Raw genomic sequence first — 27,483 nt, 5'->3', positions numbered from 1 at the left:
TTTCAAGGCACAGACAAGCTTCTGGGGCAAGTCAGGCTTTGTCAAACCTCTGCCACATGCCCACAGGCAGCACGTTGCGTTTCTGGATATTGTGATCTTCCCTGGATCTCTCCTCACCACAGGGTCTGTGTGGGAATGGCAGGACGTACCGCTTCAGCCACCTGGAAGATAAAGATCAATACTAACATGACCATCTGGACGGTCAAAGTAGACTAATACTAAAATGATTAAATCACAGCAATCAGTCAAAACAAGGCAGCCTTGACAGGTTACACAGGATTGTGTGTTTGTGAAGGAGTGATATCTCGGGCTGGAACACCGCCCTGAGGATGTATGACGTGTGAGTGTTGGGCCTGGGTGTGTGTGTTTGGAATAACAGTTTTTGAAAAAAAGATCCTGTTTAACCTCTTGGTCCAGGCCCGTACCTGTAAAGCTGTAACTGGAGAAAGGCTAATTAAAGAAGGCTCAGCTCAGCCTGGCTCTGCTCTCACTGCTAACAAGAACTCTGTGTAAGCGTCTCTATATGTGTCGTTCTCACCGCTGCAGGCCTGAGCACTGAGGTTTTCCCAGCAGGCTGGGGTACAGGTTTCCGCACGGGGTGATGAATCACTGTGCCCTCAAGCCAGCTGTGAGGGAAATGCAAGCTCCCGCTTCTTTTCTGGGAACAGCAAAGGAGGAAAATCCAACTTACTGGAACTGGGCATGTTTGAAAGCAAATGCCAGCAACGAGGTGTATGAACAGCAAGAGCTGTGCTGTCAAAGGGTGTGTGTCCTCAGCCCAAACCCAACCAGGAAAATGGTGCCAGTTGGTCCTTTCCAGTTTCCAGCCAGGTCTCTTCCTGGCTCCTTGCCCCAGCCAGCCCTGCCTTGTCGCTGGCCTGGGTGGCCTCACAGTTTTGTGGGGGGCTGAGAACTGCGGCAAAGATGAGGCCACTTGCGCCTTGCAGGTTTGTTTTGTTTTGGTGCCTGTATTATTAGTAAGTTGTTATTGATAACCTTTTCCCAGGAGTTTCTACACCTACAAAGGCAACCCTCCCTGCTGAATGTGATAGCACTCCCCAAAGCCGCCGAGCACCCTGAGGGCAGAGCTGGTTCCCTCATCCCGTAGCTCAGCACTCTGTTCCGGTGGGGGAATGTGACTCCTCCTCCCCCCTATTTAGTAGGGGCATCCTGTTTGTTTCCATTCCAACGCTGCACCTGGCGCCCTTAGTCAAGATGGCTTCTCTGACGCCGCTGCCTCGCCATGTTTGGTAGGGTCACTCCGCTTCCCCGCCTTCAGAGCGGCGCGGAGGGTGCCCTTAGCCAAGATGTCGGCGGAGCCTCGCTGGGGGAGGGTGGGGCGTGCTGGTGCAGCCATCTTGCCTGCGGGCACCCCGCACGGCTGAGCTGGCCTTGCCGGGCGCGCGGGGCCTGCCGGGAGAGAGCGGCGGCAGCGGGGAGCGGCGCGGCGGGGCCGGTGGGTGCTGCGGGACGGCCCCGGGGATCCCTGTCCTGTGGCCGGCGTGGGGACTGCGAGTGGTGGTGTCCCCCCGGTGTAGCGGGGCTGGGGGTTTAGTGGTGTCTCCTATATTAGGGGGTGTAGGGGTCAGTGGCGTCCCCTGTGAGGGGGAGCCTGGGGACGGGGGTTCGGTGGCGTCGCCTGTGAGGGGAGGTGGCGGGCCGGTGGTGTTCCTTATGGGTGGGGGTTGTGGAGGTCAGTGCTGTCCCCTGTGCGGGGGGCTGCAGTGGCCCTTACAGAGGGGCTGGGGACGCTCAGTGATTCCCCTGTGGGAGGCACTGGGGCGGGTCAGTGCTGTCCCCCCACAGCAGCGCTTGCGTGGGGATCAGCAGCGTCCCACAGAGCAGCCCGGGGGCTCAGCCGTGCCGCTGTGGCGCTGCCTGGGCCGCGGATCGGCACTGTTCCCTCCGAGGGCGCCGGGGCCTGGCAGTGTCTCCCGGGGCAGGACTGGGCTCAGCCGGTGCTGGGTCAGCAGTGCCGCCTGCAGCGGTGGAGGGCTCAGTGCTTTACCCTGTGGCAGTGCTGGGGACCCACGACGTAGCTGTCAGGGGCGGCCCCTATGGCTTCACTGGGGATCCGTGGTGTCCCCTGTAGCTGTGCCGGGTGCAGCAGCTGGGGGATCTGTGGTGTTACTGACAGCCCTGTTAGGGAGCAGCAGCATTGCCTGTGGCTTTGCTGGGAGGGGCGGGTCAGCCGTGTGCCCTGTTGGCAAATCCTGTACAGAAACTGCAGTGCTGCCACCATTCATCTGCTGACGCTTCGGTAGGGTCTGTCCTCTCCTGGACAGGGGCTTTGGGACCTCGCCGTTGCCAGGATGGGCCCTGGAGACGACTGCATGACTGGGGCTGGAGGGCCCCGCTCTGATGGGGAAGCTGGCACATTGGGCAGGCACTTGGCCCTAAACTGGCCTTACGTAGTTCTCTTTGAGTTGGGGGCACCTCCCCTCCTGCTCTCCTGACCCCAAAATAGGGCTGCAGCCCATGCCAAACCTGGCTGGGGCTTGGCCTGGGACAGGGGAGTGGTGTTGGGCTGCCGTTGGAGGAACATGGAGTAAATTTGCATTGCAGTTGCACTGCATACCTGAGATGTCAGATGTTTATCTTGGTCTTCTGCTATGAAGGATCTTTTACAGACAAGCTCAGCTCTGACTTTTACCCTGACAGACCCATTTGTGGTGGGGATAAGTTGCTGAACCCTTCTGTTTTTCTGTCTGGAGGTGGGAGTGGAAATACAGGGCAATGCCCATGAGTTCGATTTACATCCTTCTTAGCAAGGAAAAAGAAAACTTTGATGAGTTTGGAGGTCTGTAGGAAAATGTTACATCAAAACTTCCTCTGGGGGAGGTGATTCTTCTGATTTCTCATGCCTATGGCCCTCCCAAAGCTCCTGCTTGCAGCGTGGACCAGGAGTAAGGTAATCCTGGAGCATCTGCAGGCGAAGGTGAACCTCTGAGCTTCCTTGTCTGGAGTGGGTCGTGGTGCTGCTGCTTTTGGCTCTGTCAGTTGCTGCTAGTGCTGTGTGGTGTTTGTGGGCTGGATTCAACAAGTGGGTTTTTTTCTTAGGCTCGTCCTTCCCTTTCTTAGAGACAGGAAAGGTAATGATGGCCTGACTTTGAAGAATTCAGTAAGGCAAGTGACTTCTCTGATGTGTTGGGGATACCCCTACTTGAATGGCATGTCTTTTCTGAAGTCTGCTGGACTCTCAATTCCTCCCTTACTGGGAGTGGGACATGGTGCCATGCACAGAGGGTGTCTAAAATCACGAAAGACCTTTTTTGACCTTTTTGTCATGTGCTCCTTTCCATCTGTAAGCAAGGCAGGCTGTCAACCAGATGACATTTGTGATGAGTGTTTTGGTCTCAGATTTGGCCTCCTTATCTCCCCATGAGGTTTTAGCTGAAGGCTTCAGGGTGTCCTGCAAATCTGACCCGAGTCAGGCAGGATTGCCTTGAGGCCAGCCTGAGGCTGAATGAGTACTGGGATGTTAAATACAAGAAAAAAACCTTGCATTCTGGCCTTGATGTCAGATTTCCTTGTTTCTTCCTTGGATTTGGTGGGGTTTTAATTGTCTGGGGTGTTGATGAGAGCACTGGCCAGAAAAGATTAATGCAGTCACATGGTTCAATTGATAATGGGATTAACTCATTATAACATATTGGCTTTGTCCTGCAATGTCTTGTGCCTACATGTAGTTGATCTGCTGACCTCCTTTGCAGGACTGTTGTCCAAACAGGCAACCACTGCCTGAATGTGTGTTGTTTATGTCCTTTCAGAGCTTCTGCAGTCCCATGGCAACATACCTGGAGTTCATCCAGCAAAATGAGGAGCGTGACGGAGTGCGTTTCAGCTGGAATGTGTGGCCCTCCAGCAGGCTGGAGGCCACAAGGATGGTTGTCCCCCTGGCCTGTCTTCTGACCCCGCTGAAGGAGCGTCTTGATCTGCCACCTGTGCAGTATGAACCGGTGCTTTGTAGCAGGTCAACTTGCAAAGCGGTGCTCAACCCACTCTGGTATGAATTTCTTCGCTGGGGATGTTCAGAGAGGCTGTTTTTTATCTGAACTTCATTACTTCCTTATTTCCCTTTTTCTCTGTCCGGCTTCTGGCAGCCCCTTTCATTTAGATGTGGTCGGTTTGTTAAAATCCATGCATGCCTAATGAGATATGCTGAATGCCAGCCTGTTACTAGAGATGCCAGAAAGAGATGAGACAGGATATGAAAATGACCAGTCCTCTTACCATCCCAGAGAATTTTGTGGTGAATGATGAAACTTAAAATACAAAGGTGCCAATTGTAGTGATATTGTTCTCTGGGCTTAGATGTTTGCTTGGTTTCCTGCTTTATACTACACACCTTGCTACTTGTAGGTCAGTTGCAGTAGGAGGGGCATGGTTTTCTTCGAAGTTTTGCTAAGAATTTAAGAGGAATAATCAGGGTCCCAAAATCATGTGATGATCCTACATACTCAGAGTGTAACATTGGACTGAGAAAAAGCAGGGAAGGCCAATAAGAGGAATTAAGAAGAGATGAAGCTCATGAAATAAGAATATGGCCAGGCTTTACTGTACCAGCAGTTACAGGATGCCCTAATGAGATTAGGAGAGTAAACTCTTTGGGGCAGGGAACAGCCTATTTGTTCAGTGTTTGCGCAGGATCTGGGTGAACGGCTCCTGCTGCTCTGTGACTGGAACACTTGTGTGCTACAGCTGTACAAACAATAAGATGACTGAGATAAGGCAAAGCATAGTGAAAGAGTGATTAGACCCAAGTCTGGTGACAGAACACTGGAACAGGCTGCCCAGGGAGGTTGTGGAGTCTCCTTCTCTGGAGAAACCCGCCTGGACGCCTTCCTGTGTAACCTCACCTAGGTGTTCCTGCTCCGGCGGGGGGATTGGACTAGATGATCTTTTGAGGTCCCTTCCAATCCCTAACATTCTGTGATTCTGTAAAGTCTTTATCTGACAAAGGCTAAGCTCTGGAGAGCTGTCAGTGGTCCATCATGCTGACAGGCCTGGAAATGGCAGGGCTGGATGAGCTAATGGACTTTGTGGCAATAGAACATGAGCCTGAATCCCTAAAACTCTTGTCATTCAAGTTGGACTGTCCGATATTCTGTTTCTTCCTCAGTGCTGTGAATGAGCATAGATAATTGTGAAGCAGTGCTGTAAAATTGTTCCTGTAGCTATACTAATGCATTTTCTTTCACTTGCAGCCAAGTTGATTATCGGGCCAAGCTTTGGGCTTGTAACTTCTGTTTTCAGAGAAATCAGGTGAGCTGGAAAAAGCATTGGCCCTTTCATCTTTCCAGTCAAGATTTTATTGATTCCCTCCCCTGGCAAAGGATGTTAAGCATAAATTCCACTTTTCTAGATTCCTTCCCTTGGCCTTTTTGTCTTGTCAAACCCAGGCCAGAGTACTTGTTAATGGGTCTGTTCTACCTGATATCTTGTCTGTTTTCAGTTCAGTTTTGCCAGTGATTTTACCAGCATGCAGGGCTTAGGAAGGAGATAAAAAGGTTATTTTGTCCCACGTGTTTCCAGCATGGTTTTTGCACTTAATGTTTACTGTTCTTGCTGAGTATGAAATTAATCAGATTTGCGTAGACTTTTGCCATCAGAAACTCTTGCATAGTGAAATGAATTTCAGCTAATGCATGGTCGCTACTTTAGTCCCACCTTTTATTTACACTGGACTGAGCAGCTGTCTGTACTGCTGGCCACTTCTCTGTGCTTAGGGAAACAGCAGTATGGGTCTCTTGTCATGAATTAATAAAGTTGGTGCAGTGGCAGTAAATAAAGAGTTGAATAACTGTGTCATGAGCAGGGAAGCCTCTGTACTGCAGAAGAGGGTCCTACATTTCTGTCCTGCAACTTCCTTGTCTTATTTTTTTGTTCTCTTTTTCAGTTCCCTCCAGCATATGCAGGCATATCTGACATCAATCAACCAGCAGAGCTTATGCCTCAGTTTTCAACAATTGAATATATAGTACAGGTAAGAGAATCATAGGCAATTTTCAAGCTCCCAGAATTGTCTTGTTTGTGACAGCTTATGTATGTATTAGATTTACTTAAGATAATGCAAACAAATAACGTTTCTGCAAGGTGCCTAAGACAGGGCTCATTTTATTGCTTGTCTGGAGGTATTATAAAGTGTCACCTGGCATATGCACGTGCCTAGTAAATACATCTCTTTCCACATTAGCGAGGTCCGCAGACGCCATTGATCTTCCTTTATGTTGTCGACACATGCTTGGAAGAGGAGGACTTGCAGGCGCTGAAGGAGTCCCTCCAGATGTCCCTAAGTCTACTGCCTGCTGACGCTCTAGTGGGGCTTATCACTTTTGGCAGAATGGTCCAGGTTCATGAGCTGAGCTGTGAAGGGATCTCCAAGAGCTATGTGTTTAGGGGCACGAAGGACCTGACAGCTAAGCAGATACAGGTATGTTCTGCCACGTCTTAGGCCAGTGGTTTGTTCCTGTTAGCTCTGTTGACACCACTGCTGGTCTTTCAAGCTCTGCGCTCTCAGGGAGGAAGGAGGGTTCAGTGCTCTTAACTGTTAGTGTGTTTCCCTCCCAATATCTGTCCTGTCATTTTGCCTTTGTAAATTCCGTGGAAGCTTGTCCAAGATAGAGTTTCTGTACCTCGCATAAAGGACCCTAATGAGAGTTCAAAGATTAATGTTAATAATTTCACAGATTTTAGTGTATTTAATGCTATAGTGTTGCAGGCCTCAGTGTATATTGCTTGACAGTAAATAATACATTTAGTGTTTGGATAGTACATCTCCTCTGCTTCCTCTTTGCTATTTTCTAGGATATGCTTGGGCTTTTAAGGCCAGCTGTCTCCATTCAACAGGGAAGACCTCTTCAAACTCCAGAGCAACCTGCTATTTCAAGCAGGTAAGCTGCACTTGCATGGCAGAAGAGCAGGGCAGATGTTTTATGCCTGTTTGGGGTCACGCTTCTAAACCTGGGTTTCCCAAGAGGAGTCCTTGTAAGAAGATTCAGATGGTATTGTCTTGTCACGGTTATTTCCCTACATCAAGTGATATATATGGATGGGATTTACTAGAGCTGCAGGCGGTGTATTAGAATTCTATCGTATCTTGATTTCGCAGTTGCAAGAACATGATTTCCATTCAGGCTAGATTTCTGCTTGAAAAACATAGAGTAGCTGTCTTTGGAAAGCATATCGCTCAGGAATTGTTTAGAGCAAGGGTCTGCCTTTTTGATTCACCAGCCAATGGGGGACCTCGTCTATGCACAACAATCCTACATACCACTTTCTACCCCCTGACCCAGCAAGTCCGAAAAATGATTGACAGGCAAGCAGTGACCCCTGAACAGTAAAGCTGTATTTGCCTCTGTTGAATACCGTTTTCTCTTTCTCAGCCTCTCTTTTTCAGTGGCAGCTCTTGTGTGTTTTGGTAGACTAAATAACAATTGAAGTTCTTTCGTACGTTTCATGTGACTTTACCTTCTCGTGAGTTCCTGATGTATTGCTTTGATGATTTTTGTTATTTTGCACAGGCCTGTTATCTTGTAAAGTTTGGATGTAAGAAGGGAACATGCCATGTGACTTTTTTGCTTCTGATAACTATCTCTGCAATTTTTGCATGCTAGGAACAGAGGCACTTTCTTCTCTAAACTGGAAGGACTTCCAAGCAGGAAAATGTTTTATTTGAAATTTTGCAGGTTTCTGCAGCCAGTACATAAGATTGACATGAATTTAACAGATCTGCTTGGAGAACTGCAAAGGGACCCGTGGCCAGTCACACAGGGAAAGAGGCCTTTACGTTCCACTGGAGTAGCTCTGTCAATTGCTGTTGGCTTATTAGAGGTACTGTTAGTGCTGTTGTGTGAGATGGGCTGGTGTCAGTCCAGCTTGGTATGTGGTCCAGTTATGTTGAGCTGCAGAGGTGCAATTTGTCTCTGTTGATATTTGACATGAATTAGCACCAACTAGTGTACAGTGGGCTGGGAGTTTACATCTAAATGGTAAAATACGCAGGTGTTTAAAGGTCTCTTGATTTTTGTGTGTATTGCCACGTGGAGGTGATACTATGCACTGGGTTTATCTGAGGAACATCTAAGATGTAAGTAAAAAGAACAGAAAGTGCCTGCTTCCTCTTTTGAAGACATGAGGCTTGTTGTAGCTTGTCTAAATTTGGGAGTGCTGTGACTGTCAGGAAATGCATCGCTATTTGTCATGGTGGCCTCTAGCAGAGACAGATCCCTAATGATGTTGCAGAAACATATGTAAATGCTTCTCTAAAGAAAGCGTTGTTGCCATTTAATAAGTCTCCCTTTTTTCCTTGTTTTTTCACTCTCTCTGATATATGTCTTTCTTTTTATTTTAGGGCACATTTCCAAACACAGGAGCCAGAATAATGCTGTTTACAGGTGGGCCACCAACACAGGGACCAGGCATGGTGGTAGGAGATGAACTGAAAACACCCATCCGTTCTTGGCACGATATAGAGAAGGACAACGCAAGGTTCATGAAGAAGGCCACCAAAGTAGGTGCTAGAGCTGAGCCTGGCTACTGCTGTAAAAGGCAGCAAGAAATGTTTCTATAAATGTATTATCAACAGAAGGAGAGCTAAGGAGAATCTCCATCCTCTGGTGGATGCAGGGGGAAACATAGTGACGGAGGATGAGGGAAAGGTTGAGGTACTAAATGCCTTCTTTGCCTCAGTCTTTCATAGTAAGACCAGTTGCGCTCCAGGTACCCAGCCCCCTGAGCCAGAAGACAGGGATGGGGAGCAGAATGAAGCCCCAATAATCCAAGGGGAAATGGTTAGCAACCTGCTACACCACTTAGACGCTCACAAATCTATGGGGCCAGATGGGATACATCCGAGGGTGCTGAGGGAGCTGGCTGAGATGAACACCAATACACTTTCCATTATTTATCAGCAATCTTGGCTAACTGGGAAGGTTCCAGTTGATGGGAATTTGGCAAATGTGATGTCCATCTACAAGAAGGGTCAGAAAGAGGATCCGAGGAATTATAGGCTTGTCAGTCTGACCTCAGTGCTAGGGGAGGTCATGGACCAGATCATCTTAAGTGCCATCAGGCGGCACATACAAGACAATCAAGAGATCAGGCCCAGTCAACATGGGTTTATGAATGGCAGGTCCTGTTTGACCAACCTGATCTCCTTCTATGACAAAGTGACCCGCTTAGTGGATGAAGGAAAGGCTGTGGATGTTGTGTACTTCAACTTCAGTAAGGCCTTTGACACTGTATCCCACAGCATTCTCCTGGAGAAGCTGGCAGCTCGTGGCCTGGATGGGTGTACTCTGAGATGGATAAAGAACTGGCTGGAGGGCTGGGCCCAAAGAGTTGTGGTGAACGGAGCCAAATCCAGTTGGTGGCTGGTCACGAGTGGTGTTGCCCAGGACTCAGTATTGGGGCCAGTTCTGTTTAATCTATTTATCAATGATGTGGATGAGGGGATTGAGTGCACCCTTAGTAAATTTGCAGATGACACCAAATTGGGTGGGAGTGTTGATCTGCTGGAGGGCAGGAAGGCCATACAGAGGGGTCTGGACCGGTTGGGTCATTGGGCTGAGACCGATTGTATGAGGTTTAACAAGGCCGTGTGCTGAGTCCTGCCTTGGGTCACAACAACCCCAGGCAGCGCTACAGGCTCGGGGAAGAGTGGCTGGAAAGGTGCTGGGAGGAAAAGGATCTGGGGGTGTTGATTGACAGCGTCTGAACATGAGCGAGCAGTGTGCCCAGGTGGCCAAAAAGGCCAACAGCATCCTGGCATGCATATAAGAATAGTGTGGCCAGTAGTACTAGGGAAGTGATTGTCCCCTTGTACACTGGTGAGGCCCCACCTTGAATACTGTGTTCAGTTTTGGGCCCCTCACTGCAGGAAAGACGTTGAGGTGGTGGAGAGAGTTCAGGGAAGGGCAATGAAGCTGGTGAGGGGCCTGGAGCACAAGTCTGGTGAGGAGTGGCTGAGGGAACTGGGGCTGTTTAGCCTGGAGAAAAGGAGGCTGAGGGGAGATCTTATCGCTGTCTACACCTACCTGAAAGGAGGTTGTAGCATGGAGGGGGTTGGTCTCTTCTCCCAAGTAGCAAGTTATAGGACAAGAGGAAATGGCCTCAAGTTGCACCAGGGAAGGTTCAGATTGGATATTAGGAAGAATTCTTCCTGGAAAGGTTTGTCAGGCATTGGAACAGGCTGCCCAGGGAAGTGATGGAGTCACCACCGTGGAGGTGTTTAAAAGGTGCATAGATGAGGCTCTTAGGGACATGGTTTAGTGCTAGAGTTAGGTTATGGTTGGACTTGATGATCTTGAGGGTCTCTTTCAGCTGAAATGATTCTATGATTCTAGCGCTGACTGGGTGTTTTTCGAAACAACAACTGAATTTCATGTCAGAACACTAAATGGAGGCAAAGGACATAACACAAAGGACATTCACTGCTATGTTGATAGCTGGCTGTTGTCCTTCCCCAGGAACTAACATACTCCGTTCTCTTGGTGTGGGAACAGTATCTCCAGGTATTTGTGTGGCTGTCCTTGAAGTGCCTGAGCCTTTTGTGTACGTTAAATTGTGGCAATGGTCAATGGAAGAGTAAAAAAAGACTTCCTTCTAGTTACTTCTCCAGTACAGTCTTGTGCCTTCTCAGATAAAGGGTACTTGGAGGTAAAGGGGCCTAAGATAGCTGTTTAGCATTCAGGGGCTGCTTCTTCCAAGCTCAAGATCAGAGTGTCCTGACACATAGGAAGTCAAGGAAGGGAGCCAGGAGACCTGCGTGGTTAAACAGGGAACTGCTGGGCGAACTCAAGTGGAAGAGCAGAGTCTACAGATCATGGAAGGAGGGACTGGCCACTTGGGAAGAATATAAGGCTGTTGTCAGAGAATGTAGGGAGGCAACTAGGAAAGCTAAGGCCTCCTTAGAATTAAACCTTGTGAAAGGGGTCAAGGACAACAGAGTTTCTTCAAATACATGGCAAATAAAACTAATGCTAGAGGCAGTGTAGGCCCACTGATGAATGAGGTAGGTGCCCTGGTGACAGAAGATACAGAGAAGGCAGAATTACTGAATGCCTTCTTTGTCTCTGTCTACACTGCCAGAGGCTGTCCTGAGGAGCCTGGTACCCCTGAGGCCCCAGAGGAAGCCAGGACAATGGAAGTGTTTGCCTTGGTTGATGAAGACTGGGTTAGGGACCAGTTAAGCAATCTGGACATCCATAAATCCATGGGTCCAGATGGGGTGCACCCGCGGGTACTGAGGGAGCTGGCTGAAGTCACTGCTGGACCACTCTCCATCATCTTTACTAAGTCATGGGAAACAGGAGAGGTGCCTGAGGACTGGAGGAAAGCAAATGTCACTCCGGTCTTCAAAAAGGGCAAGAAGGAGGACCTGGGTAACTATAGACCGGTCAGCCTCACCTCCATCCCTGGAAAGGTGATGGAACAACTTATCCTTGGTGCCATCTTAAGACATATCAAAGATAAGAGGGTCATCAGGGGCAGTCAACATGGCTTCACCAAGGGGAAGTCGTGCTTGATCAACCTCATAGCCTTTTATGAGGACTTAACCAGGTGGCGAGATGATGGCAAAGCAGTAGATGTGGTCTACCTTGACTTCAGTAAAGCATTTGACAGAGTCTTCCACAGAATCCTTGCTGCTAAACTGAGGAAGTGTGGACTGGATGATCGAGTAGTGAGATGGACTGAGAACTGGCTGAAGGAAAGAAGCCAGAGAATTGTGGTCAATGGGGCAGAGTCCAGTTGGAGGCCTGTATCTAGTGGAGTGCCTCAAGGGTCAGTACTGGGACCAGTATTATTCAATATATTCATCAATGACTTGGGTGAGGGAATAGAGTGCACTGTCAGCAAGTTTGCTGATGACACCAAACTGGGAGCCAGAAGGCTGTGCTGCCATCCAGCGAGACCTGGACAGGCTGGAGAGTTGGGCAGGGAAAAATTTAATGAAATGTAACAAGGGCAAGTAGAGAGTCTTGCATCTGGGCGGGAACAATCCCAGGTACCAGTATAAGTTAGGGAACGACCTGTTAGTGGGCAGTGTAGTGGAAAGGGACCTGGGGGTCCTGGTGGACAGCAGGATGACCATGAGCCAGCACTGTGCCCTTGTGGCCAAGAAGGCCAATGGCATCCTGGGGTGTATTAGAAGGGGGGTGGTTAGTAGGTCGAGAGAGGTTCTCCTCCCCCTCTACTCTGCCCTGGTGAGACCACATCTGGAATATTGTGTCCAGTTCTGGGCCCCTCAGTTCAAGAAGGACAGGAAACTGCTGGAGAGAGTCCAGCGCAGGGCCACGAAGATGATTAAGGGAGTGGAGCATCTCCCTTATGAGGAAAGGCTGAGAGAGCTGGGTCTCTTTAGCTTGGAGAAGAGGAGACTGAGGGGTGATCTCATTAATGTTTATAAATATGTAAAGAGTGAGTGCCACGAGAATGGAGCCAGGCTCTTCTCGGTGACAACCAATGATAAGACAAGGGGCAATGGGTATAAACTGGAACACGGGAGTTTCCACTTAAATATGAGAAGAAACTTCTTCATAGTGAGAGTAACAGAACACTGGAACAGGCTGCCCAGGGAGGTTGTGGAGTCTCCTTCTCTGGAGACGTTCAGAACCCGCCTGGACGTCTTCCTATGTAACCTCATCTAGGTGTTCCTGCTCCGGTTGGGGGATTGGATGAGATGATCTTTCGAGGTCCCTTCCAATCCCTAACATTCTGTGATTCTGTGATAAGTATTTCAGTGTTGTTTCTTAGCTGATGGTGAGAGGAGAGTTTCTTCGTTGACTCATTGTATCTCCTTCTGGGGAGGGAAAAAAAAAAATCTGTCTTCCAGAAAGCCTCCTTTGTCTTCCTGGCCTATGAAACAACAGTTAAAACAGAAAAAATGTCAGGCATGAAATGTACCTGTCAGATTAGACAAAGCAGTATGACACTTGTTCTCTTAACTGTCACCGGGAAACCTTTGGGTTTCCACTAAGTTGTCACAGACAAAGATCCCATGCAATTTATGCACTCTCTGTATTGGTGACATGCAACTCAAGCTCATCCAAGTGCAAACATCCTCGGAGGGAGAAGTGTGCTCCAACAGAGCAGTAGGAGCAAACTGCTGTTCAGTTACCACAGCACTGGTAATTGCTTCATTTTACTTTGCGTTTCATGTATTGCCTCAGCTGGAGAGCAGTAGAAAAATTGCCCATTGTGGCATCCTAAATGCTATGTGTGTTTTCCCCAGTACTACGAGACTCTGGCGAATCGCACTGCAGCCAGCGGGCATTGCATCGACATCTATGCCTGCGCCCTGGATCAGACTGGACTGCTGGAGATGAAGTGTTGTGCAAACCTCACCGGGTATGTTCATAGCAGGAGAGCACAAAGTTGGCACCTGTTTCATTGTGTGGTTTTTTGGTGGTGGGGTTTTTTTTGTTTGTTTGTTTGTTTTTTTTACCGGGAGAATGGTTCAATGGTTCAGAAAGCAGTTAAGTTCGCTGTCAGGGTGAGGTTTTTATCATTCTATTCTAAACTGTGGTTTGAATTTGCCAGGAATTATACGGCAAACCTCCCCTGATCCCAGACCACATTTCTGAAGTCCCAAAACAGCATGTGAATTAGCACTGCTGGTAGAAAACTCGGTGTCCTGCTTTGAGAAAGGTATTCTAAAGCATGGTGCAACAAGTCTTTTGCAAATGCTTTCTGCCTTCTTGGGACACAGCAAGTATCCTTTCCTGAACTGATGAGATAGAGATGCTGTGCTTTGTGGTGTGTGCATGACTAAGTTTCATCAGAAGAGCAGAGCTTTGGGCATGGTGGGTAGAAGCTTTCCTTGTGTGGGCCAGATTTTCTCTGTTTAGTGGCTCACTTGCACTTTCTCCAGGGATTCTTGGCTTCCCTGGATCTAGCTCGAAGTGACATCTCTAAGGGGTAAATATCTGTATTCCATATTGATGAAAACCTTATAGAATCATAGAATAGTTTGGGTTGGAAGGGACTTTCAAAGGTCATCTAGTCTAACCCCCTGCCATGAGCAGGGACATCTTCAACCAGATCAAGTTGCTCAGGTCCCCGTCCAGCCTGGCCTTGAATGTCTCCAGGGATGGGGCATCTACCACCTCCCTGGGCAACCTGTGCCAGTGTTTCACCACCTTCAGTGTAAAAAATCTATTCCTCATGTCTAGCCCGGATCTCCCCTCCATTAGTTTAAAACCATTACCCCTTGTCCTGTTGTAACAGGCCCTGCTAAAAAGTCTGTCCCCATCTTTCTTATAGGCCCCTTTTAAGTACTGAAAGGCTGCAATGAGGTCTCCCTGGACCCTTTTCTTCTCCATGCTGAACAACCCCAGCTCTCTCAGCCTGTCCTCATAAGAGAGCTGTTCCAGCCCTCTGATTTTTGTGCCCTCCTCTGGCCCTTCTCCAACAGGTCCATGTCTTTCCTGTACCGAGGCCTCCAGAGCTCGATGCAGGACTCCAGGTGGGGTCTCACTAGAGCAGAGAGGCAGGATCACCTCCCTCAATCTGCTGGCCACACTCCTTTTGATGGTCTCTGTGAGGAAGGATGTGTGCTCAACTGGGCCTTTTAGGCACTCATAATATGTTTTATTGGCCATTTGAAATCTGCTGCCTCTAGGGACCAAATTATAGTGTGGGCAAATGCAAGGTATTTGTAAATAATCACATAATGCTCAGTAAGCAGAAGAGAGATTGTTTGACCCTTTGGTTGTGTTATTGAGCCCCATCCGATCAGGCCTGGCTTTACCAAGGCACTTAGGGGAGACACAGCACAGGTCCATGCACCCGTCCTTGTGCTGCAGCGGTGCAGCCATGCACTCTGTAGCATGGGTGGTTCCAGATGTGCACCAAGCCTTGCTCAGGGGAAGCAGGGTGAGCAAAGCCTTTTCTGGGTTGAGATGTTTCTAACATAGGCATTTTTAAGGCAGCTAAAGGGATGGCAAGAAATATAGTTGAGAAAGCAAGCTGGCAAAAATGGAGCATTAACTTGTCTGGCTTTGGAGGAGGTGTCCATGAATCTGCATTCCCTGATGTGAATTCTACCTATTCAAAGGCATGCTTTAAAACAGTTTCTGCATGTGTTTGCATGCACGAGAGTTAGTGGTACGTATCCTTTATGCTTTACTTCTGGTTTCCAGTTGCTTTAGTTCCCTTGTGTATTGTTTTTTCTTTTGCAGAGGACACATGGTGATGGGAGACTCCTTCAACACTTCTCTCTTCAAGCAGACGTTCCAGCGGGTATTTAACAAAGGGTTCAATGGGGAATTTCGGATGGCTTTTGGTGCAACTTTGGATGTGAAGGTGAGAGATTAGTTTCATTGGATGACATTAACTGGGAAATGCAAGTGCTGTTCATTCACAAGTCGATTAAGTATCTGGGGTGTAGAAAATTCTATATGTTTGAGGTCAGCTGTAGTGCCTGTTTTTGGAGAAGCACTGTTTGGAGTGGAGGGATCTTTGTTTGAAGGCTTACTAAATTTGTGTTGTGATGGGTTTTTATTTACTTATTTATTTTTTAAAAAAGCAGCAGCTGAGCTCAGCCTCTCCTCACTCAGCAAGGAGCATTTCACACTATCTTGTGGTCACTGTAACTGTGTCTTCATTATTAAAATGTGACTAGGTAGATTCTCTTACCTTCACTAATTGTAGCAGTAGGTGATCTGGGAAACTACTGAGAGATACTTACCCTGACAGTCGTGTGTACACATCATCTGATCAATGCTGATTTAGACTGTGTGTATTCTATTGGACTGACTTGATCGGGAAAAAAAAAAAAAAAATCCACAACTTTTTTTACCTTGTTCTAGACCTCTAGGGAGCTGAAAATTGCAGGAGCTATTGGACCATGCATATCCCTGAATGCTAAAGGGCCATGTGTCTCTGAAAACGTAAGTTTCTGATGTGGAAAAACCTTTAACAAAGAAGTAAATAAACAGTGCAAAGTTTCTGTCTGGACCTCAGCTCAGCTAGAGTGTCAGAGTTTTCAGGGAGAAAAACAATTTGGAAACACCCTTAGTCTTTCCTAGACTAAATTCTTGCCCCGTAAGGCTTTATTTTAACTCTGTGTCCTTCAGTAACTTCATTCACAGCCAAAAGATAAGAACTCTAGAAGGCCTGCTGTAACTTATACTTATGATCAGAATTTAACATAAGCTTGCCTTATGTGCTCTAGAGACAAAAATGCTTTCTTTTCAATTATGTGCAGGAGCTTGGAACTGGAGGAACATCTCAGTGGAAAATTTGTAGTCTGGATGCCAGCACAACTCTGGCCATTTATTTTGAAGTGGTAAATCAGGTCAGTCCTGGCTTCTTTTTTTTGTTGTTGTTGTTGTCTCTTTTACACACCAAGGTACTTGTTTATAACAGGGCCAGGAAAAGCAATGACATCCCCTGTGTTGCAGATGGATGGTTGCAAAGCAACCAAGTGTTTTTGTGCCAAATAAATAGTCTCAGAGTTTCTGTTAATATGCATAAGTTGTCTAATATTTTTGTTCTGTACAAAACATGCATTCTTTCCTTGTCTTCTTCCTGTGATATTTTTTTTAACAAAGAAAAAATTGTCTTTTTCCCAGTACATGCTGTGGATAATGAAAGTATGAATACCTTCAAATTCTTGGAGAATCGATCCTCCAAGTTGTAATAACTTGATGGTTCAGGAACAACTTTCGGTTGTGGAAGTTTCTAAGCATGTGGCATCTAGAAGCCAGGAAGGCCACCCCAGAGGAATTCTATTCCACATGTCTCTCATTGTCTTCTCTGCTGTGTGGGCTGGTTACTGTTGGGAATAGGATGGTGGGCTCACAGGACCTTAGCTCAGACCTTGTACTTCTTATGTTCATTGCTATAGAGATAAGTTGCAGCTGTCCTTAAATGGACAAGCTGATAAAGTTTCAGGCACAATATTAAATGAGCCCAGCACCACTTGACTCTGAGGGCTGCTGGAAAACACACTAATAGATGTGTCTTCCTTCTCTGGTCCTTCTCTAGCTTGTACATATTCTATGACTGCTCAAATGATGCTCTGGAGTTCTCTGTAGTGTACAGAGTTATGGAAAAGCCAGCCCATTCTGAAGGCTTACTTTGTTTCGTTTGCAGCACAATGCACCAATACCTCAGGGAGGCAGAGGGGCAGTGCAGTTTGTCACTCAGTATCAACACTCCAGTACGCAGAAACGCATTCGTGTCACCACTATAGCCAGAAAGTGAGTATCTCATGCTGGTTCTTTGGCAGGATGGCAGAAACTTAAGCTGCAGTCTGTGCTGGAATTTTTCTAGCTTTTTGTTGCATGCATTTGCCACAGAGTATTTGGCACAGGGAGGATGAATTTGGTTTGGGTTTTGCTGAAGGTGAATGTACATAGCACTAACCCTTTACTAAACCTGTAGCTGGGCAGATGCACAGACTCAACTCCAGCACATAGAAGCTGCGTTTGACCAGGAAGCAGCTGCTGTGCTGATGGCACGACTAGGAGTATACAGAGCTGAATCTGAGGAGGGACCTGATGTTCTGCGATGGCTGGACAGACAGCTGATCAGACTGGTAAGACCGATAGACTGCAGTTGGATGCATTCTTCATTCTAGTAAAAATGGTCTCTGAGAAAGAAAACACCATTCTTTTTCCAAATTGATTTGCTTCATTTGTGCTGTGATCACAGTAACATAGTTTAGTATGCAATAGGTCAGAAGCCACTTTGATCAGGATATGTAAACGTCCCATAATGCTGAAAGGGTTAAACCTGCAATTAAAGAAGTGACAGCAAAATACAGAAGGGACCTCTGGAGGTCTCTTGTTCAACTCCCCTGCTCAAAGTAGGGCCAGCTTTGACGTTAGAGCAGCTTGCTCCAGGTCTTGTTGAGTTGAGTTTTGAAGATCTTCAAAGATGGAGCTTCTCTTGCTTCTCTTCAGAGCCTATTCCAATGTTTGATCACAGTTACTATAATTTTTTGTTTTCTTTTCTCCTCCCCCCATCAGAACTTCCATTTTTCCAGCTACCTGTAGATGTAGACAGCAATATGACTCCCTGATCCCACTCTTGATCAGGCTGAACAAACCCAGCTTCTTCAGCCTCTCTTTTTACATGAGGTACTTCAGCCTCTAACAGGCTTGGTGGCTCCTGCTAAACTCACTCCAGTATATCCCTGTCTGGCTTGCACTGGGGAGCTCCAAACTGTGCACAGGATTCAGGTGTCGGCTCACTGATGCCAAGTTCAGGGCAGTAATCACTTCCACAACTTCATACCATCTCTTTCTTGGAATTTCACAAGCCTGAATTGCCTAAATTGGTTCTGGCTTTGTGCAAACACCCCAGTGGAGTTGATACCAAGGAATGTGGCACGTCAGACACTGAAAAACAGGGCCAATATTGAAGAAAGGTTTGAGTACCAAAACACACACGGGCATGCTGCATGCTGAAATGGTTGTGGAGCCAGTTATAGTTAAATTGCTAAAACCATTGATGCTTCTTATTTTCAGTTAAGCAGTTAGTGAAATGCCAGTCTGGTGCTGCTCTAGAAAGAAATAAAGTAGCTGCAAAAGTGGTTCATAGTGTACAAAGAAGCTTAAGTATAACATAGTATCCCTGATTTAATGGAAAAAAAGGGTACTACTAGAAGCACTATTTCCTTCATTCTTAAATAATTTCAAATCTAGATTTAATATATGTATATAAAATAGATAAATAGATCATCAAATCATCATTCTCATTCCAGTAAGATACAGAAACCACAGACTTAAAGAGAAATAACCTGTAAATTTTATATTACTAGTTATTTTCATGTTCATGCCTTGGTTGCTCTGTTCAAAAACAACTAGAAGAACACCCTTCAAAAAAAAAGTGTTAATTTGAAAAAAAAGGAGAAAAAAAGAAAAAAAGAGAGAGATAACCAAAGTATTCATTTTGCTTCTAACAGTGTCAGAAATTTGGACAGTACAACAAAGATGATCCCAACTCCTTCAGATTGTCAGAATCATTTTCTTTGTATCCCCAGGTAAGAACTTCGCTTCCCACAGGTGTGGGAAAAGTGCGCAAGGGTGAGTGAGAGTGATGATAAAACATCTTGTGCCATTTATCAGATTCAAGAGGGAGGAACAGATGATTTTTTAATTTGGTGGACTAGTCTTCTAGTTCAGTGCTGCAAATGTCTGATAAGGGAATAACTCGGAAGAGTTAATAAAGGGTAGACTTTTTTTTTTCAAAGAATTTGCTGTTCAGAAAGATTGGACTTCGCTGCAGAATTTTTGGCACCTTACTGATGTTTTTCTTCTCACTCTTCTTTCTGGTGCAGTTCATGTTCCATCTGCGACGCTCCCCATTCCTGCAGGTCTTCAATAACAGTCCAGATGAATCTTCTTATTACCGTCACCACTTTGCTAGGCAAGATTTGACCCAGTCTCTCATTATGATCCAGCCCATCCTTTATGCTTATTCTTTCCATGGACCTCCTGAGGTGAGTGCTTGTTCAACAGGACGGGGTGGATCAATCCAAAATGAGTATTCACTCAGAGTGACATGATTTCAGCAAAAAGGCCTTTGTATATATTTTTTTAATCAAGGTAATTATTAAATGATGCGATGTAGCAATGTGAAACATGAATTGTGTTTTCATTAAACTTACAGCTTTGATTAAATAAAAGGCAAAACAAAACAAAAAACCCCACCAGAAAAGCCACAACCCCTGCCTCCAAACATCTGGTGAATCTTGCAGCAGCCGTCAGTTGTGCTTTTGCTTCTCTGCCACAGGCTGTCATCTGCACTTTGCAATTCAGCAAACCTCAGCACTTTCAGGTCATATTATCTCTTACCAGCTGCTTGGTTTCAGTTGTTTATGCAGCAGTGTTTAACTATGTGCAACTATTCAATGGACAGACTTGGATTCCCTTACACTGACAGCTTCCTTGAATTAGGAGCATCTGTCAGGAAAGAAATGCAGAAGCTGCCAGAGTAACATTTTGCAGTGAGCTGTTTGGCCAACCATGAAAGTTAATACAGTTCCGAGGACTTAACAGTGACTGACTTTCTTCTTTATTTTCCCCAGCCAGTGCTTTTGGACAGCAGCAGTATTCTTCCTGACAGAATCCTACTGATGGATACTTTCTTCCAGATCGTTATCTACCTTGGTGAGGTATGGCGAAATACATTCTCTTTCTCTGTTTGCACTCCCTCCCGCCAGCTGGGTATGCAGGCGCTGTCACGGTTGATATGAAAAGAGCTGCTGGCAAATCCCACACTAGCATAATGACATCATATACGTGCTTCCAGTTGTAATACAAGTACCACACAATCTGACTTAACAAAAAAATCCTACCGGAGTCACTAAGGATGTATTTGGCACTGAGGAGTAGCTGTCATGTTAGCTTGGCAATGAAGATAGTCCCTTACCATGCTTGGAAAAGGCCAGAGAAACTTGAAACTTCCTTAACAAGGGCAGAGAGCTGCAGTTTGATTTTCAGATAAGTGATATACTGGTTGCTGGGTTTTGACACTTAAAAACTGCTGCTCTTAAAGAAATCAGTTACCAATTTTTCCGGTTTTCTTTTATATATTGGACATTTTTGACAGTTGCTCCTATATTCCTTCAATCGTGACTGAGGTAAGTGCTTAGGGACTGGCTTCTTCTGAACATCCAGATTTATACCAGTATCTAAAGCCTTGGCTTCCATAGAATCATTTTGGTTGGAAGAGGTCCTCAGGATCACCTCAGCACTAAACCATGTCCCTAAGAACCTTGTCTAAACACCTTTTAAACGCCTCCAGGGATGGTGACTCCACCACTTCCCTGGGCAGCCTGTTCCAATGCCTGACAACCCTTTCCGTGAAGAATTTTTTTTAATATCCAATCTAAACCTCCCCTGGTGCAATCTGAGGCCATTTCCTCTTGTCCTGTCACTGGCTGCCTGGGAGCAGAGACCAACACCCTCCATGCAACAGCCTCCTTTCCAGTGCCTCCTCAGTACGCAGACATGTAGATCTGTATTTCAGTCCTGTCAGGTTTTGTAAGTGACTGGTGTGCTCCTGTAGCTGCAGAATGGAAATGTCTCACACCCTAAAGCAGCTATGGGATGAGGAATGTAGAGGAAGCTGGCTTTCCACTTTTTTCCTCTGGAAATCTCCCTGTTCCTTCATGCCCTTTTTTCCCCTTCTATCTTTTATAGTCCTGCTTGGGGAGTGGCCTGCATCCAGTTTCTTCTACCTGAAAATGGCACCAGATTGAAGTATTTTAAATAAACCCATCTTAGTTTATGGACAAACATTCCTGTTTGTGAAAACTTTTTGTGACATGTTTTAACTCTTCCCTTTCTTTTTGAACTAAGCTACTTCATTTAATGACTTCTATTAGAGTGCTGGAAGTTTGGTACAACAGTTTGCAGCAGTTCTGTTATTAGCTCTCGACTTCCCTCCATATAGGATTTGTTCCCTTTGAGAAGTGAGCAGGGATATCCAACTGATGTGAACAGGATTTGAACGCTTGAGTCTCAACAATGACAGTAAATCTTCCAGTTACCTTAAAATGTTCCTACCTACTCTTGCAGAGCAAGACACTCAGCAAGTGGGTGAAACTTAGACAAAGGAAGAGCTAAGTGTGTGACCTGCATATGTATAGAGCAAATGTATAGGTACATAGGGTCAGGTAGCTTGAAAATACTGTAAGGCAATGGCTGCTTAATTTAAGACCAAGTCAGATATAAAATATCAGTGATTTATAAATGCTTTGTGTTTCTGTGTTGACGCAGGCTGAAACATAAAGGCTTGAAGATCACTTTCAACTAATTGCTCTTGCACTGCACGAAGTGCTACCAGCTTTTGTGTTGAATGCTGGTTCTTAAATTCAGGGACAGAAACCAAATAATGTGATTGCCAGAGTAGTGAAAGTGTGCGTTTGCCCTGTGATCTGTAAGCAGAAGTACATGAAATGTTCTGCTGTCTTCAGATGTGCACATTAAAAAGCGGAAGCTTGCAGACATCTCTAGTATCTTTTCATTTCCTCCCTGTCCCGTCAATAGACTATTGCACAGTGGCAGAAAGCTGGCTACCAGGACATGCCTGAATATGAAAACTTCAAGCACCTACTGCAAGCCCCACTGGATGACGCCCAGGAAATCTTGCAGACTAGATTCCCGATGCCGCGTTACATCCACACTGAACATGGGGGCAGTCAGGTAAGGAGGTTTATCGAGGAACTCCTGTTGTTCAATAGAGCAAATACCTGTCTTTTTCTGCTTTACTGAAAGTATGGTTCTGTAAGTTAAATACCGTGGCTTCATATTTTCTCATTAGCTGTTACTATAACATTGTCTTTTAGTAAGTCAATTACTGGATATGCTTTTGAAACCTGAGGATGGAAAAAACCAAAACAAAACAGAAACCAGTGAAAAAGCCAGCTTTAATTATCTTTTTATTCTCCAGAGAGGTGGGAAAATTATTTGGCTGTGTATCTAAATTTACCCAAGCCAGGGAGTGCAGTTAGCTTGCTAGGACAGTAAGTTAAGCTGAATGATTGACCATCTCTTCCTTTATTCTCAGATGCTGAATGAGGATATAAAATAGTTCCTATTTTTCCTCTTCCTGGAATAGCAGTTGTGCAATGCTTATCTGTCTGGCTTGTTTTTAGACGCAGAGAGGCAGGAATTGATGCTCAAAACCAAAAATTTGGTATTAATTTCTGATGAGACCGTCTTATGCTGATTCTCCAATGACCTCTTTTCTAAAGAGGGGGTGGGGACATGCAAAGGACCATGCTGGTGAGATGCCTCTATCATATGGAACTAGAGCTATCCTGCCAGGCGAGTGCCACTTGCTGTAACAGAGTACTCTGTGCCCTTTGGAGACAAGTCATCTGTGGAGCAGGGCTGTTTCTGGGCTTGAAACCTCTTTGAGTTAAATTAGTATCTTACAAAACCAGAAGAACATCACTAGTCATGTATCTAAAGCGATAAGAAATCTTGAGGGAGCTGACAGGTCTGTAATTTTACGTAACTACTTCTCAAATGTTTTCTCTGAATAGGCCCGGTTCCTCTTGTCTAAAGTGAACCCTTCCCAGACTCACAATAACCTCTATGCGTGGGGACAGGTAAGCGAGGGAAGAGCTGCTTGTGTTTGGGAATACTGTAAAATGTATATTTACATATTTGTCTATGCAGTAGCCATTCTACTTCACCACAAGGCCACAAAACATGAGGTTACATTTGTCCTCTGTTTCTTACCCAAGAGCTTTTTTCAGACATGTGACTGGATTTGAAAATCTTACAGTGCTTTGCAGTGCAAAGAAACGAGGTTATTTCTGTGTATCAAAGGATCTGATAATGGAATTGCCAGCGGAGACAGAAATACTTGTAGGATTTTAAAAGACACAACTGTGATTTATTAGATTTGTCTCTAAAGCTTAGGCAGGTTAGATTTTTACTCAAGCTGTTTATTCAAGTCCATGGATGTTGATAAGACAAACAGTACTGGTGGGGAACACTAGATGACAAGATGGTCAGAATACAGTTTTTAAGCCTGGATGACTGAACTCAGGTTATTGTTCTTGTACTGAATGCTCCCAAATTTTTAGCAAAATCCAGTTGACTTTGGGGCTTTTTCTGAATGGATCCCAGGAATGGCTGTCCAGATGGAGGTGCTACCAGAACAGCTCAGTACCTCAGCAGCTTGATTGCAGATGAGTGATCTCCTCAAGGAGTTCTTTGCTCCTTGTATCTGCTTCCTTGTATCCTAGCTACACACGGGGCACAGACGGACCAGGAGAATTTTCTCTGGTGGCTGCTATTGAAGGAAGCAGCTAATTTGATGTAGAATATGCTCTTACAGGTTTCAGATGACCTGATGTAGAAATGTATCCCTGCAAATATGATTTAAATCTCTTAGGTCCAAGTGTATTTAGTATTCTGGAAAAAGTAACTAGCATTTAGATACATGTAGATCTAACTTATCTGAGAATACTAGACCTTTATATTCTCTTTACCTTGTTTGAGTAGAGCTTTAGGCAGCAAAATTCCTAATGCCTTAGAAATAAGAGGCTTTATTTTTTCCAGTAGTTTAGATTGCACTAGAGGATAGTGTCAGAGCTGTTGCCAAAAAGTAGCATCTTTCTACTAGATCTGTCCTTTGCAAGGAAAAATTGTGGTTGATTTAGCAGGCAATTAGTTCAGAGTGCTGACATCTGATTTGCTTCCATTTAGTCCCCAGTGTTGCCACCACTATTTTAGGCCTTTTTTTGTTTGTTTTCAGGAATCGGGAGCTCCAATCTTGACAGATGATGTCAGTCTCCAGGTATTCATGGACCATCTGAAAAAGCTGGCAGTTTCCAGTGCATCATGACTTTGATCTAACCCAGAAGCAAGAACAGAAGAGTTACATAGATCATGTTGATGACAGAAGTGGAGCAATTTATTTACATTTCCTTCTGTCTCTTTTAGACTAAGGTTTTTAAGTATGAAACAAAATAAATATTTGGGGAGAGTTTTGTACTTGGCCCTTCTAGCTATTAATTTATTGGTATTCCCTTTTGTCTATATTCTGTTTCCTCCGCTTTATCATACATTGTAATTGAACCTAAAGGATGTTTTAGCCAATATAGATTTTAACAGTCTTTAGCTTAATTTTTAATCTTACGTTTTCTTAAAAGGTATATTTTATCAACCAGGGACTGTATTAATGAAAAAATAAAACAGGATAAGAGCATTACTATTTAGTGCTATCCCTAACTCAGGTGTATGAGTAGTGAACTTGGTCTACCTCCTTTTCATTTACGAAAACATAACACTGGGGTACATATATGCTATATAAAATATTTTCAGTTGCTGTTACCTGACACTCATCAGTCTCTTTTCACCACGGGTCAAAGAGGTGTTTCTAAGGGTAAGACAGTGCATAACAAGTATTAGAGGGTGGGAATCCTTTGACAGACGGAAGGAGGGGGTGAGTTTTACAACCCGGGCTTTGAGAATAACAGCAGCCCGGTGAGAGCGTGGCCTGTATCACCGTCACGCAGGGGCTGACAGCCAGACCCGCCCTTCTCTCACATTACCACAGCATTAATAGGCTTGAAAACCGACAAGAAAACGGGCGATGCAGCTGCCGCTGCCTCGGGCTCTGCGCCGGAATGAGACGATTTCCCGGGGGCGCCCAGGGCCGGGCCGAACCGCCTCAGCCTCCTCCGTGGCGGAGCTCCTGCCCAAACTCAGTTCTCAGCCGCTGCCGTGCACGCCGCTCGCCCCCTTCCCTGCCGGGACCTTCGTAGCGCACCCAGTCGCCGTGTTCTCCGGGAGGAGCGCGGCCCCGCTGTCACCGCCGCCTCCCTCCCCCGCCGCCATTTTCCGGCGGCTCCCGCCCCGCACCAGGGCGCGTGCGCGCGGCGGCACACTTCCCTGCCCCTCCCCGCCGCATTGGCCGCGGGGTTCGACCAATGAACGCGGGCGTTGCTGGAGGACGATGCGGGCGGCTGTGTGGAACACACGGGCGGCGCTGCTGTACTCGTTGGGCGGCTGGACCATGCTGGGGGCCATGATCCACTACAACCGCACCAGCGGCGGCGACGTCGAGGGCGGCGGTCAGCCCGGTACGGGCTAACGCGGCTCCGAGCCCGGGGACACCGCCCGGGGTCACCTCGGCGGGGCGTGGCGGCGGCGGGTCCGTGCGGGGGCTGTGGGCGGGCCTGGCTGAGAGGACGGGGCTTGGCTGAGGGAAGTTGGCTGAAGGGCGGGGCTTGTCTGGGGGCGGGGCTTGGGCACCTTCCAGGGCCCCGTGGGGCGGGCGCTGCTGGCGGTCGGGCTCTCTCAGCCCCGGTTCGGCTGTTCCCTCGGCCGAGGAAGGCAGCGGTGCTGCGTGCGGGGGCTCTGCACAGGACGGGTGAGCAGTCAGGGCCCGAGGCGAGCTCCTGCTGTGTCGGCGTGCCTCCCGGCATCCCGAGGAGGTTCCCCGTGAAAGAAGTCTCGTGCTGATGGGGAAAAGCATCTGCTTTATCTCTGGTGACAGGAGGGAGGTCTAGACACTTTCCAACTTGTTGCTTTTATTTGCACTGTGGGAATGGTTCAAAGCTGCAGCAGGTGGGGTTCAGACTGGACATTAGGAAGTGTTTCTTTACCGAGGGAGTGGTCAAGCATTGGAACAGGCTTCCTAGAGAGGTGGTCAGTGCCCCAAACCTCGCAGTGTATAGGAGGCATTTGGACAATGCCCTTAATAACATGCTTTAACTTTTGGACAGCCCTGAAGTGGCCAGGCAGTTGGACAAGATGGTTGTTGTAAGTCTCTTCCAACTGAAATATTCTCTTCCATTCCATTTGCTCTGCATTCCTCTTGCTCTTCTTCAGCAGCCTGCTGTTTATTAAGGTGTAGTAATGTGGAGCTAGCTGTAAGGTGGATAACTTGGAAGCCAGCTGTCACTGCTGCTGCTGTACTACTCATACTAGTCCAGTACCAGCACAGCAGCCTAATTTACTGTAATAAATAACTTTTTTTTTGTCTAAACACTCACCAAATCTTTGCTATTTGTCAGAAATTGAGAAAAAACAAAAGAAAACCTATGTAGCTGCTGTTTTGCCATGATGAAGGGATGAAACCTTTTTATTGCTATGCTCTTTTTTTTCCTCCCCCTTTACCCCTTTTATTTATTTATCCCCCTCTCTCTTTTATTCCTTAGAGAATGAAGGTGATCCTCAGGCACAACAAGGACCCCATCAGGAAGTATTTGTTAGAGACACAGCTTTAGGACTTCGAGTGACAACAATAGTAACATACAAGGAAGTTCAACCTCCTATTACTCGGCTGCTCAGGCGTGTGAAATCATTCTTTTATCCTAATGATGTCCCTCCTTCTGAAAATTGAGTAGTCCAGAAGCTCAGGACTTTGTGCTGGAGCTGGCTTGGCTTAGAAAGTCATCCCAGTGCCTGGCACCATACTGCCGGTGGAAAACTTACTCTTGCATTGCTGAAGTGACAGCTCCATCTCTGACAACTTCACAGAACTTGCAGACCTTATCATCTGCTTGGATCACTGCTATTCTTTGCACATGTATTCAAATTACTAAAACGTGAACTGGGTTGTGAGATGTTAATGAGTCTGTGTGCTGCCCTGGTATCTTGTGTCTGGTAGTCTGACTAAAGCTGACTTCGCTTTTTATGAAGTTGATTTCCCAGCTGGTGTGCAGGATGTATCTCTGTGATCCAGGATGTATCCAGATGATCCAGGATGTACCCGGAATGGCTCCTCAGCTGATCAGCTCTGAAACTGATACTTTCAGGACGATTAGTGAACAGGAAGTAATGTAGTTTAATCTTTCGGGTACGAGAGTCGTTAATTATCCTTCAAATAAAAGCTTACGAGAGGTGAATTACAAGTGCAGAAATGCTACTGTAAGCTGAAAACTTACTAAGTTTTCTGCTCCAGGCCCTCCAGCAGGCACTTGTTTCTACTGGGGTTCTCCTGGTCCTTATACATGCAGCCTCCCCTTGTAGGGTACCACCTGCCAGCTGCTGTGGCTGT

At 46.4% G+C, this 27,483-nt stretch overlaps 1 protein-coding gene and 1 long non-coding RNA gene across 2 annotated transcripts; one reads left to right on the top strand and one right to left on the bottom strand.

Annotated features, from left to right (window-relative positions):
* The first annotated feature begins 1,386 nt into the window (after positions 1–1,386).
* Positions 1,387–24,628, top strand: SEC23B (SEC23 homolog B, COPII coat complex component). The gene is made up of 20 exons (XM_065631355.1): positions 1,387–1,456; positions 3,771–4,006; positions 5,208–5,265; positions 5,900–5,986; positions 6,197–6,433; positions 6,808–6,893; positions 7,689–7,833; positions 8,354–8,512; positions 13,235–13,350; positions 15,183–15,306; positions 15,813–15,893; positions 16,211–16,300; positions 17,101–17,207; positions 17,392–17,545; positions 18,917–18,994; positions 19,292–19,453; positions 20,042–20,128; positions 22,008–22,163; positions 23,009–23,074; positions 24,232–24,628. Exons 2-20 carry the CDS (start codon positions 3,786–3,788, stop codon positions 24,319–24,321), a joined length of 2,304 nt encoding a protein of 767 aa, XP_065487427.1. The 5' UTR covers positions 1,387–1,456; positions 3,771–3,785; the 3' UTR covers positions 24,322–24,628.
* On the bottom strand, positions 23,383–25,317 carry LOC135986862 (uncharacterized). The gene is made up of 3 exons (XR_010605936.1): positions 25,059–25,317; positions 24,811–24,855; positions 23,383–24,328 (listed from the first exon to the last, which is right to left on the bottom strand). It is a non-coding gene; the product is annotated as an uncharacterized LOC135986862 (long non-coding RNA).
* Between the last annotated feature and the right edge of the window lie 2,166 nt (positions 25,318–27,483).

Source organism: Caloenas nicobarica, chromosome 3 (assembly GCF_036013445.1).
Source record: "Caloenas nicobarica isolate bCalNic1 chromosome 3, bCalNic1.hap1, whole genome shotgun sequence".
In the NCBI taxonomy this organism is placed as follows: Eukaryota; Metazoa; Chordata; class Aves; order Columbiformes; family Columbidae; genus Caloenas; species Caloenas nicobarica.
Note: the sequence above shows the minus strand (reverse complement) of the source record. Positions and strands in the feature narration are given on the sequence as shown.